General features: G+C 38.9%; 1 protein-coding gene across 1 annotated transcript in view; it reads right to left on the bottom strand.

Moving 5' to 3' along the window:
* Positions 1–16,255, bottom strand: part of HCN1 (hyperpolarization activated cyclic nucleotide gated potassium channel 1) — a 199,384-nt gene that overhangs the window by 14,898 nt on the left and 168,231 nt on the right. Inside the window, exon 6 of the mRNA XM_075136295.1 lies at positions 2,749–2,989. Coding sequence (XP_074992396.1) covers positions 2,749–2,989 — 241 coding nt within the window. The remainder of the gene's footprint in view (positions 1–2,748; positions 2,990–16,255) is intronic.

Here is a 16,255-nt window from a genome sequence, read left to right as displayed (position 1 = left end):
AAGATCAGGCAAGAGAATTTAAATGTTAACAGCATCTCAGTATTCAAACCTCCAGCTATTTCCTCTCTTTATTACTGCAACTTTTGGTTTTCCAGGCTCTCACTCTCCCAACAGTCTCCACTCAAGCCTCTCCCAAATACTGGTGACATTGCTTTGGTTCTTCTTAAATTTTGGCTTTCACACTAACCTCCAGTTCTGCAACAACTCCAGGGTGTCAGAAGTTTTCTACTAATACAAAGTCGTCAATTCCCAAACATTTTACATATTGTTTATCAAACGTCTTCCAAATCCAAGGTGGGACGTTGGGGAAACCCTCCATGAATTCTGGAGATGAGCCTGCCTTTCCAGGGACTCCTCCCGAATCTCCCCAGACCCAGGGCGCCTGGGAAACTCAGCTCTGGGACATGCCTGACACCCAACAGTTAGTATCTCTGAGCTGCGACTGGGAACTTCCAATTCATACGACACTTCAAAATTGAAAAAGGATCCGTTTAGGTATGGCGCACCCCTCCCACCTATGTTTCCTTCCCTTGCTTGTGATAGCACAAGTGTTGATACTGATTTATTGTGTCAGACCTGGGAGCTATACAGTTGAAGCTGAAGTTATAAGTCACAGCTTCTTAAACGATGTATCAGCCTCAGATTTTGCATGTGTCCATTAGGCAAAAAAGGAGTTATTGGTCTTAGGATTTGAACACAGGCTTATTCTTCCCGTTTGTTATTGTTCCACTGTGCAACATTTCTTGTGTCTGCTTTGGTCAGGAAGCTTTACTCAGATTCTGATACAGATTTCAGGGGAAGAGTGTCTTCTCCATAGAGAAGAGAGTATTAGAACTTTTTTTTTTCTGCTTTGACAAACCAAACCTTTTCAATTTGCAGTTATCCGACGGGCAGCTTGTTCCCTCTCTTTTCAGCTGCAGTCAGGTCGTTCTTCTCCAGGGTCTGAAATCCCCTTCTGGGAATTCACAATACTATATGATATTTTGTTAAAACAGATCTGAATCACAACACTTTGGGTCTTAGGGCACTTCCTTTCTCAGGTTCTCTCTCCTTGCATGCTTGCCCTTCCTCCTCTCTCCTTGTCTCTCCTCTCCATGCTACAACCAGCAGCAGCTATTATCTCCCATTTGGCCCAGCAGCTGTTAGGCTTTGGATGCATTTGCCCCCATTTTTGTATCCTTGTCTCATCCCAGCGGCAGTCTGGATGAGCAAAACTGCTTTGGTATGCAGTGTAATAAGTTCTTGGGATGTCTGGATATTGCAAATAGCTTATTTTTCGTCTACATTCCTGCTAAGAAGGGTAGCGGATGAACAGGATGAGCTAAGTAGTCGTTTGCACTGCAACAGGCTGACAGTTATGTAAAATACTTTCATGTGCAATCTCCTCTGATCCTCTGCTGGTTCAGAGGAGTATTATGGCCAGATTCAGCACGCAGGCTCTTGCAAACTCATTTTCATAAACTGGGGCACTGCTAAGCATAGAGAAGACCAAGACCAAGGTTGCCCTGTTTCTTCATCCTCAGCATTTACCTTTTCTTTCTCCTTAATCTCCTGTCTTCAGCATCTACAGTTTAAGCCCATGGGATAAGCACAAGACCTCTTTACTGAAGTACTTCTACAAATGCTGGTACAAATCACCTTGCAGAGGCTACTGCAGAGGGACAAGGCCTGCTGGCCAGGTCAGCAGGAGTTGCTTTAGCGCATTATTCTAAAATGGGATTAGGTAAGTAACTCTATAGCCCAATTCACTTTTCTAAGCATGCCACTGATTAGGCTTTCAACTGAACATTTTCTGGAAGGCTTTTGACTCATTTCTGGGATGATTCACGGGATTCAACAGAAAATTAATATAATGAACAAGTAACTGTAACTGTCATGGGCAGCAGTGGTACATGTAGATGTCCAATCAGCTTCTGGAAACCAGTCTTGCTACTACTCATAGAAGCAGACACCTATTCTATTGCACAAAGACAATTTACAGTCACAAGGAACAACATTTTCATACCGGTCAATTATTATATGTAAAAAAAGAGATTGCTTTCATCCCAATATGAATATTCAGATGCCTTCATCTAAATGAAAACCTGTTTTTCATTACGACTACCAGATTAATTTAATTTGGATTAAAGTTAATGTCTGTTTTTTATTAATATACATCTGTTAGACAGCTATCTAGTCAGATAGGGACTCCAGTTTCTCGTAGTATATACTGGAAGGATAAACATTGCTGTGTGCTAAAACTCAGTGAAAAAGCACGAATAACAGCTCGAAATGCTCATGAATACCAAAATATCCCCTATAAATAATGGCCTTTTATGCACTGCCTAATTTTGTAGTTCTTACAGTGATTTCTACCTTTAGAAGTACTTTACATTTATGACTCAGAAATTGTATCCCTTTTCAAAGAAGATGAATCCTGTTTAGTCTACCTTTAAATAGCTATAAAATTATAATGCAAATTATTATATTTTTATTTAAATAGTGTCTGTTAAATAACAGTGCTGTTAATTCAAAATAACTTCAAAATTCAGGAAGGTCATTCTGCATCTTCAGTAGCTATCCTCACAACAGTAAGCAGACTCTGAATGTCTTATTCAGAAATATTTTGTGCACTCTTCACTGCAGTTGGAATTGTCTAGGCAAAAGACACTCAGTAGACTTATCTGATGTCGCTATGTGTCTGATATCTGAACATGTTTTGTTCTAGTGCATTCACTCCAATGTTATCATTCAGTTTTTCCTACTCACCGCCGAAGTAAGAGCCATCTGTCAACTTCAGCTCCTTGTTGGATTTGGTGATGACACCAGCAACACCGTGCTGAATGAAATACATCTTTTTACCCACAGCCCCTTCTCGGATAATATAATCTCCAGGTTGGAACACCTCAAATCGCAGTTTGCTTAGCATGGCAGTCACAAAATTTGGGTCTGCATTAGCAAAAAGAGGCATTGTAGCAACCAGCTTCCGACAGTTGAAGTTGACAATCTCCTAAATGGAAAGGAAACAATGATAATAATGGTCAGCAAATATATACAATATGATGGGCATTTGAAAAAAAGACTTCCTGCTTTCTTCATGAACAAGTACTTTATGCTCATATTGGATTTTTCCATGTTACTTTCTATGCCTAATTTTTTAATATTTTCATTATATTTTCATGTGTTTCTAGTGAAGTGATTGAAAGAACAGTGCAGTCTGATTTGTATTTCTGAGGTGAAAGGTTGTCTTCCTCAGGCAATTTTTTACATTATTTATCACTCCCCTTGGATTTTAAGGGGAAAAATATGACAGAAAGATAAAAATTAAATGGGAATTACACTGCCTGACAACAAGATTAGCTGCTGCAATAACTGTATTAAGTGATAAAGTTATGCAAGCCCTGTGTTTTCAAATATTACACCAGTAACGTTTTTCTGATCATAACCGCTCCAGTGGTAATATAAATGTACATTACAGTTAGCTGCAGGGCTAGCTGAAATCAACAGGAAAATTTCCTTCCCAGAATTTAATTCATTCTATAAACATAGAGGCATACATTTCTGCCCTTCAAAGAAATGAATATGTAGGAGACCCTTATATGCAGAAAGCACTGCTATTTTCCTAAGACTGCTACAGGCCTTACGGGCGTCTCCCAACAAAATATTTACATTTATAGAGCCAGCTACATCTACATGAAAGTATTAGCACCAAAAAGCTACAAATGTCCTACTTGCTTTAAATAAAAAAAATTGAACAATTTCTGAAAGAGTTTCAAGCTCATTCTTGCAGGCCTTGCTTTATCTTAGGAAAATTAACAGGGTCATTTGTCATACAGATTTAACAGTGTGTTGAAGAGCTGAGACTAATCAGTATGGAGAGTGGCTCAGGCAAGCAACATCTACTGAGTTAGCAATCCAAACATGACAGGAAGAGCATATATGATCACCTGAATATAAATGCACACAGAGCAAATAAAAGAAAAATACAACCAGCAGTCACTTACTGCTTTGGAAAACTAAATATCATTTCATTGTCAGTGGAGTATCCCTAGCATTTCTTACACTAAGCCAAGGCTTTGTGATTGATGTAAAGGAGACATCCCACGTACCAGTGCTCTCACCCTCTTGACTGAGGCCCATTGCACTCCTGCTGGAAGTTGCTTTTTCAACCTCCCATGCATCTGCTGTCTTTTATATCTCATATATCCTCTCTGGGCAGCAAGCTCAGATATACTTGTCCACAGTTCAGACAAGTTTCTTTCTTCTCCTCCCACCCCCACCATGTGATATCCTGCTTGCAGACATGATGGGGAAGTTCAACTGATTCCACCGTATAAGCAACAAAACCATAATGGGTTCTTCAAATCAGTCCCCTTGCATCTGGGAAGGAGGTGGGAAACTCCCTTTGAAGGGAAGCCATTGGCTACTGAGGCAATTAAGAAGCATGGGCGTGATCTAAGAGCAAAGGAACAACCACCTTTCCCAGAGAAATTACATGCTTTCAAAATAAATCCAGTGGAACTTGGAAAAATAATGTGAAACAAAATGTCTCACTAGGCAGCTGGGAAGCAGAAAGCTGTTACCTCCAGCAATGTCTTATTTTCCATTAAGGAAAGAAAAAAAAAGGGCAAAATTACTTCCTAGTGCTACTCCTAGGACAGACTTACGATAGCTTCTGACAATCCCACATGAAAGTGTCATTATATAATGGCAAGGTGGAAATAGAAGTGTCTCTAAGCAGAAATGAACATTGATTCTTAACAATAGGCAGTACAGTGATTCTCTTTAACGCTGGTCTCAATAGCATCACATCTATATACTTAGATAAACACTATATAAGCCTTTTTTCCCCTTCTCTTTTTTTTCTCTAGAATGAGCCAAGGAGATATTAAAAAAATATAATTTTATATACTTATAATATAATGCAGATTTAATTCCAGAATTATTGGGTTAAAGATAGAGTGAATGAAGAGTAAGATCTTTGAAGTCAAACACTAAACTCCAATTGAATTCAGTGGGTATACAATTCCACCAAGAACATTTTATCTGAGAATTATTTATAAGTAAGTAATGGAAATAGAACAACACTCCTCTCCCATCACTTTTCACTGTACTGCCTCACTCTCCCCCATCCTCTCTGATTGCCATAACTTCCCCTTCTTATGAGTGTTTTGATGTGCCTGAAACACTGCATGCATCATGTACGGACTTCATGGCTAAGCATAAGAGGGATGGATTAAGACAGGAGGAGACAGATCTGAGACCAAGAGCAGACTTCTTCATGGTTGCATGAAACCTGAAATGTACAGAAATACATGGCAGGAATGGAAACAGAAAAGATGTGAGGAGAAGAGCACTGAGATTTGTAATGACTGGGAGACTCCGACTTATGGGAAGGAAGAGCAGGCTGGCTATAATTCCCACCCAGAGCAAGCAGAGACATGGATGCTAGTGGTGCAACACTATGGGACAATACTATGTACGCACACGATATCAGAACCAGAGCTTAAAAAAAACCCCACAAACTAGTCTTGCTTGTAAAAACACATGGAAAATTTGATGCACGATGACGTGCTGTTTGCCTGAATCCAAAAATTATCTCAAGCAACAGCACTGCAAGGTGTGAACTACCAGATAGGTGTCATTGGCATTCACAATCAGCGATTCCTGCTGAGTCATTAAGTCAAGAGGAGTAATCCCAGGCTACCCCTTCAAGTATAGTCTGTATGAGGGAATAAATATTAAAAAGAGATTCCAGCTGACTGTCTTTCTAAAGGATGAGGAAAACCCTGTTTTCCTTCTCATCTAAACACTCAATTTCTCAGTAAAGCTTCAGCCACCGCCTCCCTCCCAAGGGAAAGTTATTCTCTGCTCCCACTGCTCGCAGTACGGTGGCATCACCCGAGCAGTCCCAGACTGCATCCTCAGCTCCGTATGAGACTGCCTTACTGCAGTCTTGGCTGACGCAGGAAAGCTGGCAACAACTATTACTTGTCTTGCCTTGCTCAGGGACTTTTCAGTAAACTTGCTGTTTGTTTTCTGTTCCTGAAAGTGAATAGCTTGTCTTGCGTGCCCAGGAGGCAGAGAAAGGAAATTACTAAAGAAAGCAAAAATTGACTGGAAATTATATAGAAGCTGGTGGGGAAGCACAGAAAAGGCTGAGTGGAAAGTTCAACTCCAGTCATGATCAGGAATAAAGAGTAAAATAGACCTAGGTGGAGCAGTATTAAGAACGAGAGAATGGAGGAAAACAAAAAGAAGAAATACAAAGACCCAGAAGAAAGGGAAAAAAGACGGCAGGAAGGTTGGCTTTAAAAACAGATTGAGAAACTGCAAATCCTGAAAAAGTGAGAGCACAGGAGCACAAAACCCGGAGAAAAGGTGTCTGGAGTGAAAGCTGAGAAGTAGGGCAGACGAAGTAACAAAAGGGAAATTGGAAAAAAAAGACAAGTGATCGGTAACGTATCTTAATAGCATCATAGGAAAGCATGATATAACCAGAAGGGAGAATTCAAACCTGCACGACTCCTCTGTGTAGAGCCAGCCCAGTCCAACCAGAAAGGAATTAATCTAATCTTGGGAATCCCAACAAAACACAGCCTTGTCACACGTTTTTCACCTTTGGAATGTCATGTCCTTTTACGGCTCCATCTTCTGCCCACCTTTCTCTCCTGATAAGTAATTTATATCTGGATATACCCATGTATACACATACATTACCTGCTCAGCTTGAGTTGCCTAATGAAGGTACCAACATAGCTACAAAACCACCCTGCTGTGGTAATTTCAACCGTTATATCCTAGTAATGCATTCATTTTGTTGATTAGTTTTCTGTGAAAGTTTATGCTAAAGTACAAGCTTTCCTTATTTAAGACATTCGAAGGTGGAAAATTACTGAGGGAGAAAGAAATGTGTCATTTTTAAGTGCTTTGTTTTTCTTTAAAGTGTTCTTTTATTTAAATATGAGATCATTCAGAACAAGTAAAATACATTTCCCTGAGTCTTAATCACTGGCAGTGCTGCAATTTCAGATTCTTGTGTATTACTTTAAACATCATCTTGGGGAGAAAGAAATAGTAAAGATTATGAACATTTTTTATGTAACCCAGAAAGTACTAGGAGAAATAGTTCTGTGTTTTAAAAGAAAGGTAACAAAAGAACAAACTGCCAAATTAAAAATTGATATTTTCTGCAGTGAAAAATTTTTCACTAATATTTTCTTTGAGTTAATTCTTTGGAGCCAAACTGGAACCAGATTATGCTGTCCAATATGATATCTTAATTAAATGAAATAATAATGGGTTTGTCTCACCTCTACATGAAGAAAATACCAAGTGAACCCTGAGAAAAGGCTTAGGAGTGTATTATACAGCTGAAGTGGCAAGAGTGCTTCAGACTCAGACAGAGCAAGTGTTGATCTAGTTCAAGTGTTGGTCTCTGTTACACAAGAACTAAGTCGGAGCTGCAATGGTCTGATTTATATAAGAGATTGGTTAGGTAATTACACTGGCTCCTGCTCCTTTATAGTGCACTGGTTTTATTACTCATCTTGGCCTTCCTGGCTATTTTTTCAAATGGATGTTAAAGCATCAGATATTATCATTTTGCGTGGGTGCAATATTTCTGGATGACTTCTACGATGCATCTCAAGATGTCACATTTACAGCAGCAGCCGCAAGGGTGTCCTAGCCGTGACTGGGACACAGTGGTGGCCAACTTCTCTGATGGCGTCTGTAAGAGTTTTTAGGACCTTTTCTCCAGGAGAAGATAATTAGATAGAGGTAGTGCTTTTGGATAGACTGACTGGAAAAAGCTGTTGCTAGAAAAAAGCAAGGTTCTTGAAAGATCTGTCTGCCCAAAAGGTTCTTTGCTTTTTCCCACTAATCCAATTGAGCTAATAAAAGGCACTACTTCCATCTACAAACTATGCCCCTCTAATGTGTAGGCCACCAAAGTCTGTTTATGACTACGTCGAAAAATAGCTTAGTTTCATTAGGTCATTTCTACATACTATTGTAAAAATCTAGTGCATAACTTTAACAATGCACTCTTTTTTCCTGAGTGTCCCTCTTTTACACTCTGCTTTCAAAGGATGAGAAACTAAATCAGTCTTAATTTCCTGGCCATTGAAAGGAAGAAATCACTTTATTGCGAAAGCTATTTTTTCTCTTAGAAATAACTCACAGAAGAAAAATTACTGAGCACGTAACTAAGAGAGAACTATAGGAAAAAGCATGCTATTCAGGGAGTTGGGGCTGTATGAGCAGGTTAAATGTATTTAAACCGGGTTTTAAGAAGTCATATTCTGTATGTGTTCATGATTTCCTGTAATTTTTTAACCCATTGGTCAATTATAATCAACTTTGACAGAAAGGAGGCATCTCACTGATATTAAGTTCTCATAGGTTTTATGACAGCAGGCAATCAGGAGGACTAGGATTAGTACCCCACTGAGGGAATGACTACATCATTAGCTCACACTTGTTTAATGCCAGAAAATCTACATGTGGCAATGGGATGCAATATTCTTCATTTCTGGTGCAGCTGAAATTGTTCAAATTGCTTTGACAGATTCTGTTTAATCATCTATACAGAGTGTATGACTTAAAAATAAATTTTGCTCAGAGGTTTTCATATAAGTAATAACGACTACGTACATTTTTCTCCTTGAATGGGATTTCCATGATTTTCCATTTTTTCAACGACATTGATCAATTTTAACACAGAGTCTCTGCTTAAATTTTACTTACAAATAGGGTGACTCTTGGATACCATCATTTATGTCTAGAGCTGCATTGAGAAACACAATTCTTTTTTTCAGGACTTTGATATTATGCCATTCTGTTAACACAGTTGGATACTGAGGTGTGTGTGTTTTAGAAAACCTCACTGTCTAGCCCCTCCGGCTATATATTTTAAAGCCCAAGAATGCTCTGATCTGAGGTAACCCACATGTTTGACCTACAGACAAAGCACAAAACCTGAAAAAAACTCTGATCTCTAAGACAAAGGCAGTCCACGTGATCTCAGTTGCCTTGAAAATCAGTGGCCAGCCTGTGTATTTACATTTTCAAAGCCCTCAGGTCCCCAAGACCTCCAGCATACCTGCATACACGTTGCCCACGTGCAGAAAATTTTCCAGCCAGCTGTGAGATAAGCTTAGGCAGGCAAAAGGAAGGGAGGAATAAATATGCTTTCCAGCCAAATGATGAACAAAATCCCCTGTTTGGATTGTATCAAGACTGAGTTGAAGCAGGTTTTTTTTTTTCTGTCTAGCTCTGTTCAACTCAGTTTAAGACAAGTCAGCCTTAAAGAGAGAATACGGTAGCTAGTATTGCTGTCTCCTAAGAGAAAGCAATCTTTTTTATGCATTTGCAAGCAGAAGGGATCTAGATTTGACCAATTATATTTTCTTCACTTCATTGATTAAATGTTGGCCTTCTGCATACTCTTCTATCTTTCCCTGCTTGATTAGAATTTTATATTCAATTCCTTATATGCCTTTTTATGCTTCAGAATTATTATTGCATTAAATTCAAATGCAGACAGGACAATCCTTTTGAGGATATATGGTTCAACCAAACCTCCAATAAAGTCAGTCTGATGAAGGATATCCATCTTTTTCCCACATTGTTAATTGATTTAATGGAACTTAAGGGAGAGCAGTTCTGTGCATCTCATGCTTCTCTTCTCTGGATCTTCCATTATATTTAGAAGATTAAAAAAGAGCAAAAGAAAGAAGGAAAGAAAGAAAAAAGACACTATCTATCCACCCTTTCATTCATCCAACTGTCCATCCATTCCTTAACTGGGCTATTTTTAAAGGGAATTTAGCTTTCATTTTCTTCAATGTTCTGAAATATTCTATGCCTCTTAAGTTTGGTTTCCAGCTGGGAAAAGGATGAGAACAGTGATACAGGCAATGTTTTAAGGCAGTCTGTGAGACAGCTAGTCTAATTTCAAAAGCCTGAAGAAGTCCTGATAATCCAGATAAGTACTTAAAGTTTGGGCCAGTTAACCAATCTACTTCTTGCAGGTTTTTCCTTCTGAACTGTACTGCTGAACAAATTTCCTGAATGCGCTTAGTAAAAAAACACCGACAGTTCATTACAGAAGGTAATATGGAGTTAGTGCTGTACGATACAGCAGTTGCTGTAGAGACTGTTCCCTTTTATTAACTGAATAAATAAACTGCAATTTGCTAATGTCTTTAACAATCACTATTTCAGTTTTCCGCCCCTGAGTGACCAAATATCTTCATTCCCATTTGTGTGTGTGTACTCACTAATACTATAGTATTTACTAAATAATATCTTGGGCAGGAGGTATTTAAGACTGAAATCTTGGTTTAGTAAGGCATTTTAAATATTGAAGTTCTCCCATTATGCCAATGGGACTACAGATTTAAACACATGTATTGTCAAATTGTGGCAGAAAGGTAAATCGTAAGAGATGCGAATTTTACAAAATCCTATTGGTATCCATATCCTATTGGTACCCATATCAGAAACTTGTGTTAGTACATGGAAGACTGGCGTGCATGAGTCATCATGTTTGTTGTACAAATGAATGAAGCACACCTCACGTTTTTCTAAAACAGTGATTAAAAGCAGGAGAAAGTTGGTTTTGCTAATAATTACAAAACTTTGCCTAGTCTGCTTGCTCACAGGTTAATATCTACTATAGCATTGCCTTTCCACTGTCTTTGGAGCTGCCAGGCACCTCCTCTATCTGCTAATCTGATGATTCTGGAAACCATATTCATTCTTGTGCATTTATACTGAAACTCCAGTGATACCACTTGCTAACACCAATCAATCTGTGGTTGACATTCTATGTGATCTGTGTGGCAGCTACTATTTTTTCTACTATATCCTTCCAAAAAAAAGCTCAAATGCTACTTAAATGCTCTTCATTTTCTGAATGAAGAGTACTTCTTATATTCACCAAAGTCAGTGAGATTTCACCTGACTGCCAGGAAAAAAAAAATGGTTTTGTTTTAGAATAGTGCAGGAAAGAGTGCTGCTGTTCTCAGGACAGCGTTTGATTCACTTGATTGCAAGGAAGAGTAGTTATGCATGAGAAAAAGGGGAAGAGACAGTGGAATTTCACAAAGGCAGCCTGAGTTGCATTTACACTTGTGTGACTTATTAGGTAAAATATGTTATTTGGGTGCTTTGTTGTGTAAAATATGTCAGTCAGAATGCAGAACAGCATGTGATGCCTGAACAATACAGTTTCTCTTGCTGAAGAAAGGGAAGGCCATGAAGAGAATAACTTGTGGATGAAAGCAGGGAGTGTGTTTGAAGCTAGCAGGGGGCTGACCGGGGGCTAAAACAAAGTACTGAAGCAAAGAACTAGGTGGCAGGAAAAAATCAACATGCCTTAGGAGAAATGGAAAGCTATGGCTTGGATATAAATTTCTGTGTTGACTTATTTCTGATTTGCACTTGTTTGATCAAGATCAGAAATTGAACCTAGGAATGCTTCCTTGGAGAGTTTATTGTGAGCTCTGCAACAGGCAAGAAATTCCTTCTGCCATCCCATCCCTCCCTCTTCGATCCCTCCTCCCGTCTCCAGTCCCCTGCGTACTGCAGCCCCAATGGTCAAAACAACTGAGTCAGCAAGGAGGTAGTTCTCAAGAGAATGTGCTTTATCTACAGCCTATGTGTGCCGTTTAGCTGACACAGTAACAACAACAACCAGGAAAACAGTTATTTAAAAATCAGTGGTGATTTGTTCACTGAGTTATTTTAAAGCTCTCCAAGAGCTCTGGATCATAAATACTGTTATCTTGTTAATTGCTAGGTTAATACTTACTTCTTATTATGAATTAAAAGCCCATTGGTTCAAAGCCTCTCTCTATAAAATTATTAAATGGCTTAAATTAAATCTTACTGATTATACTGGATAAATCCCAGTTAGCTGAGCTTGAAATATCCACGCTGAAAGTATGTTTAGAGTTTTTAAGTACATTTCTGTTTGCATCTAATTTGATTTGTAACTATTCAATGAAGGCCTACTCTATATTATGGTATGAGAGAAACAGCAAACTCCTAACTTTATCTAACACACAAAATCTAAACATTGCTGCATTTTGTATACCCCACATCTTAAAGTGGCTAAAAAGAGCACTTGTAAACAATGAGAAGATTTATTTAGATTTCTTAGACAAACGTGTGACAGAACCCTGAATGCCTCTGTGTGTATGTGCTAGAATATTTACAATGTTAGCTATAGATGTACACATCTATATATAACAGAAGGATATAAAAAGAAAGATAAGGAGGATGCACAATCCCTTTCTAATTCTGAATCAGTCTTTGTCACTGGTTTGCTATGTGAACTGGGACAAGCTAATTATGAGACCGTTTGAATTTGCCTTCTAAAGGAAACTACTGAAAAGGGTGCTGGAGTGGGATCAGGCGCAAGGGCTCAGTGATGTTATATTGTGAGTAGCAACTTGTGTCATGAGTGTAAGGAGCTCATGACCCACATTCAGGCCGCTGCGCCGGAGCGCAAGCATGCAGAAGTTGAAAAATACTGAAAGCGCTGATTCTAGAGCCCAGTCTTACAGTGAAACATGTATGATGTTGATAAACTGAGGATGATGCTCAGTTATAAGGGTGAGACATGGAGAGCTGTCTCCAGAAGAGATATCATCAGATGGTAAAAATGAAGATGAAATCTCTTGGAATAACTTAGTAGAGTGACAGCCAGTCAGCCCTGAAGATAGAATTTGCCTGAGAGTGCCGCTTTGGCTAATATTGGTAGCTGCAGGGGAAAGAGATACATAAATGCACGGGAGGTGTAAAGAGTGGAAGAAAATCTGAGGAGTGCAAGTAGGCATGGTGACAGCAACAACAGCTTCGATAGCAGATCATGTGGAGGAAAGAGAAGGCAAACTGGCAGGAGTAGACTAGTCAATGTGGATTAATAACAACAGTTGGAGTAAAAGTAATGCATCAGACTCTTTAAACATCCAGTAGGCAGATGCTCTTAATAATGGCATGGTATCAGAGTAACAAATAAAGAGTCACATTAAAACTAGGAGCCAAATCATGGTCAAGACTTGACAGATCAAGGATGCATGGGACATCCTCAGCATTTGTACATCCTGAAAATTTTTGGGAGCTAGGAAGCATGGAGAGGAAGTGGCTGTGTAAATAACAAACAGGAAACCAGGGGAGATACCTGTAGCCTTCTGTCATCTACAATTTGCTGTAATTATGCTGTGCTTGCTCTCTGCATGCAATCACTAAGGCTTTAAATATTTGTGCTTGTGCTTTCTTTCCAGGACTAGACATGCACTAAAAGCAACGAGGCTTGGGGACAGCAGGCCACTCGGAAACTGCCATTAGCATCTGTGCATGAGATCCAGCAGCCACAGGATGCAAGTGCATAGGCAGTGCCATGTTCTTTACATCAGTTAAATATTCTTTTTCAAAACAACTTCAGTTCATCTGCTTGCCCAAAGTTTTAAATTTATTTAACCATTAATAGCATTTAAGTATAATTACATTACTCACTTCATGAATTAAATATAGGCTGAGGATTATTTCCATACGAAATCTGTTCCTATAATTTATTCAGAAAGATTTTCAAATTATCTCTAAGACTATATCTTAATCTCTACTTTTATGAATAAATTTATCTATATTGATTTATATCATAAGAGAGTCCTTAAACCCTTTGTCATTACAATTCCTTTTAAGATAATATATTATAAACATAGACTGGTGGCATAAGAAATATGTATTGAGATGTGTTGAGATATACCGTAACAGTGAGAAACATAAAGACCATACTGGAGTACATAATGCAATGTATGTACTTAGTACTATGCAAAGATATCAACAGAGTATTATATAGTTTTTTTCTCACACATACATCATGGACACATGCGTTTGCATGTATGCACCTGAAAGTCTGTGTATGTGTGTACATATATGCATATAAATTCTCTCCCACACATACATTTGTATGTGTACATGGACATATCTATATGCGTACAAATGTACATATTTGTACATTTAATGTAAAAAAATCAAAGTTTAACTAATTAATGTGTCCCATTAGAACGATATTTCAAATTAATTTTCGTTAAATATTTAGAGGTTAAAATAACTCATGTAAAAGTGTGTGCTTGTATAACTGAAGTTACAATCTACAAGCAAAAAGGTGAGAGGAAAGAAGATTCTGCTCCCAGTCCCAATTATGTTCTTTGGAAATGAAATGTCCTGATGTTCTATATTCTGCAAGGACACATGATCTGTATCTATTTTCAGCGAACATCATCTCACATGGTGGCCTAAAAATAGGCCAGCCATGAACTTTAAATAATGGCTCAGGAAGGGTATTAACCTCTTTCTCACATTCTAAGTTTGTCCCATTGCTGTAAGTATCAATATCATGAAGAACGTATCTGGTGTTAGAGAATGACAAAGCAAGCTACACACACCTCTAGTTCTGCTTCTCTGCAGATGTCATTGCCTCTTAATTCCTCTCAAGGTCTGTTATATATTAAGCTGTCCACACATAATATTGACAGCATTTCTCTTCTTCTCAGTAGTGAACCTATTTTGTGCCAGTTGCTAAAAAGCATGAACTATTTCATTTCCAACCCCTACTGATGGGAGATTTTGTACTCTTAGTGAAATGTGGATGATTATGAAAACTCGCATTTTCAATGATACACAAGTGTTTATACAATGAGTGGCAATGAGTGCTACAATGAGCAGCTAGGTTTTTGTTTTGGGGACTGTGGATGTCTGTACTAGCCACTGTAGTTCCGAAATAATCTGCTACAACTCCCATAGTATAATGCTCTCATCAGGTATATTTTTCAAATTATTCTCATTAGTTCTACTCTTTTCTTACTTTTCTAATGGACACAGACCCATCTTTGCTTCCTGATTTTCAATTTAGTACAAGAAAAAACTCCTCACTATGAAATAAACTTATTTTTAATACATGTAAGTGACATTCATGAGATCACAGAAATAAATATTAAATAGTTTTCAGTGGCACAGTTAACTAATGACTGCAATCCAGGCTAAAATGAAAACTGTTAATTACAAAGAATGTGGCTTTTCTTTAAAATATTGTGCTGGTTTTGGCTGGGATAGAGTTAATTTTCTTCATAGTAGCTGGTATAGTGCTGTGTTTTGGATTTAGGATGAGAATAATGTTGATAACACACTGATGTTTTAGTTGTTAGAATGGGCTGGGTTTGGCTGGGACAGAGTTAATTTTCTTCACAGTAGCTGGTATGGGGCTATGTTTTGGATTTGTGCTGGAAACAGTGTTGATAACACAGGGATGTTTTTGTTACTGCTGAGCAGTGCTTGCACAGAGTCAAGGCCTTTTCTGCTCCTCACCCCACCCCACCAGCGAGAAGGCTGGGGGTGCACAAGAAGCTGGGAGGGGACACAGCTAGGACAGGTGACCCCAGCTGACCAAAGGGATATTCCATACCATGTGACGTCATGCTCAGCATATAAAGCTGGGGGAAGAAGAAGGAAGGGGGGATGTTCGGAGTGATGACGTTTGTCCTCCCAAGTAACTGTTACAACCGTGATGGAGCCCTGCTTTCCTGGGGACGGCTGAACACCTGCCTGCCGATGGGAAGTAGGGAATGAATTCCTTGTTTTGCTTTGCTTGCGTGCACGACTTTTGCTTTACCTGTTAAACTGTCTTTATCTCAACCCACGAGTTTTCTCACTTTTACTCTTCCGATTCTTTCCCCCATCCCACTGGGAGGGAGGGAGGGAGTGAGCGGCTGTGTGGGGCTTAGTTGCTGGCTGGGGATAAATCATGACAAATATATATTACCACACAGGTATTTATTTTATCTACAAAATAGCTTAGCCTTCTAGCAAGGCACCATCCATTGCTTCAAACGTACTATAGTGATCAGAGCACACAAACATGCATGATCAGCTCATAAAACCTGCAACTGTATGAGCTTTAGGGCACCTTATTAGTATCCTCTCAACCAACCAGAGTTTTTTCTTTTCACAAACGAGGGAAAAGAAAAATGGATTTATTCAGAAGAAAATTAACAAACATAGACTCCACAGAACAAGGTGGGAGATTAAAATCCTCTTAGGGGAACTCCTTGCCAGCCAGTGCTCTACTTCTACCGAGGCTGGCTGAGGATCCAGTGCTACTGCTGAGCAGGACTGTGTGAAGGTATCATGAAAGAGACAGAGACAACAGATAAAAACCATTGCCTTGAACTCAGTCCAGAAGCTACCGGGAAGTCTGTACCTG

The sequence above is a fragment of the Calonectris borealis genome, chromosome Z (genome assembly GCF_964195595.1).
Source record: "Calonectris borealis chromosome Z, bCalBor7.hap1.2, whole genome shotgun sequence".
Classification (NCBI taxonomy): domain Eukaryota; kingdom Metazoa; phylum Chordata; class Aves; order Procellariiformes; family Procellariidae; genus Calonectris; species Calonectris borealis.
This window is presented reverse-complemented; position numbering and strand designations above follow the sequence as displayed.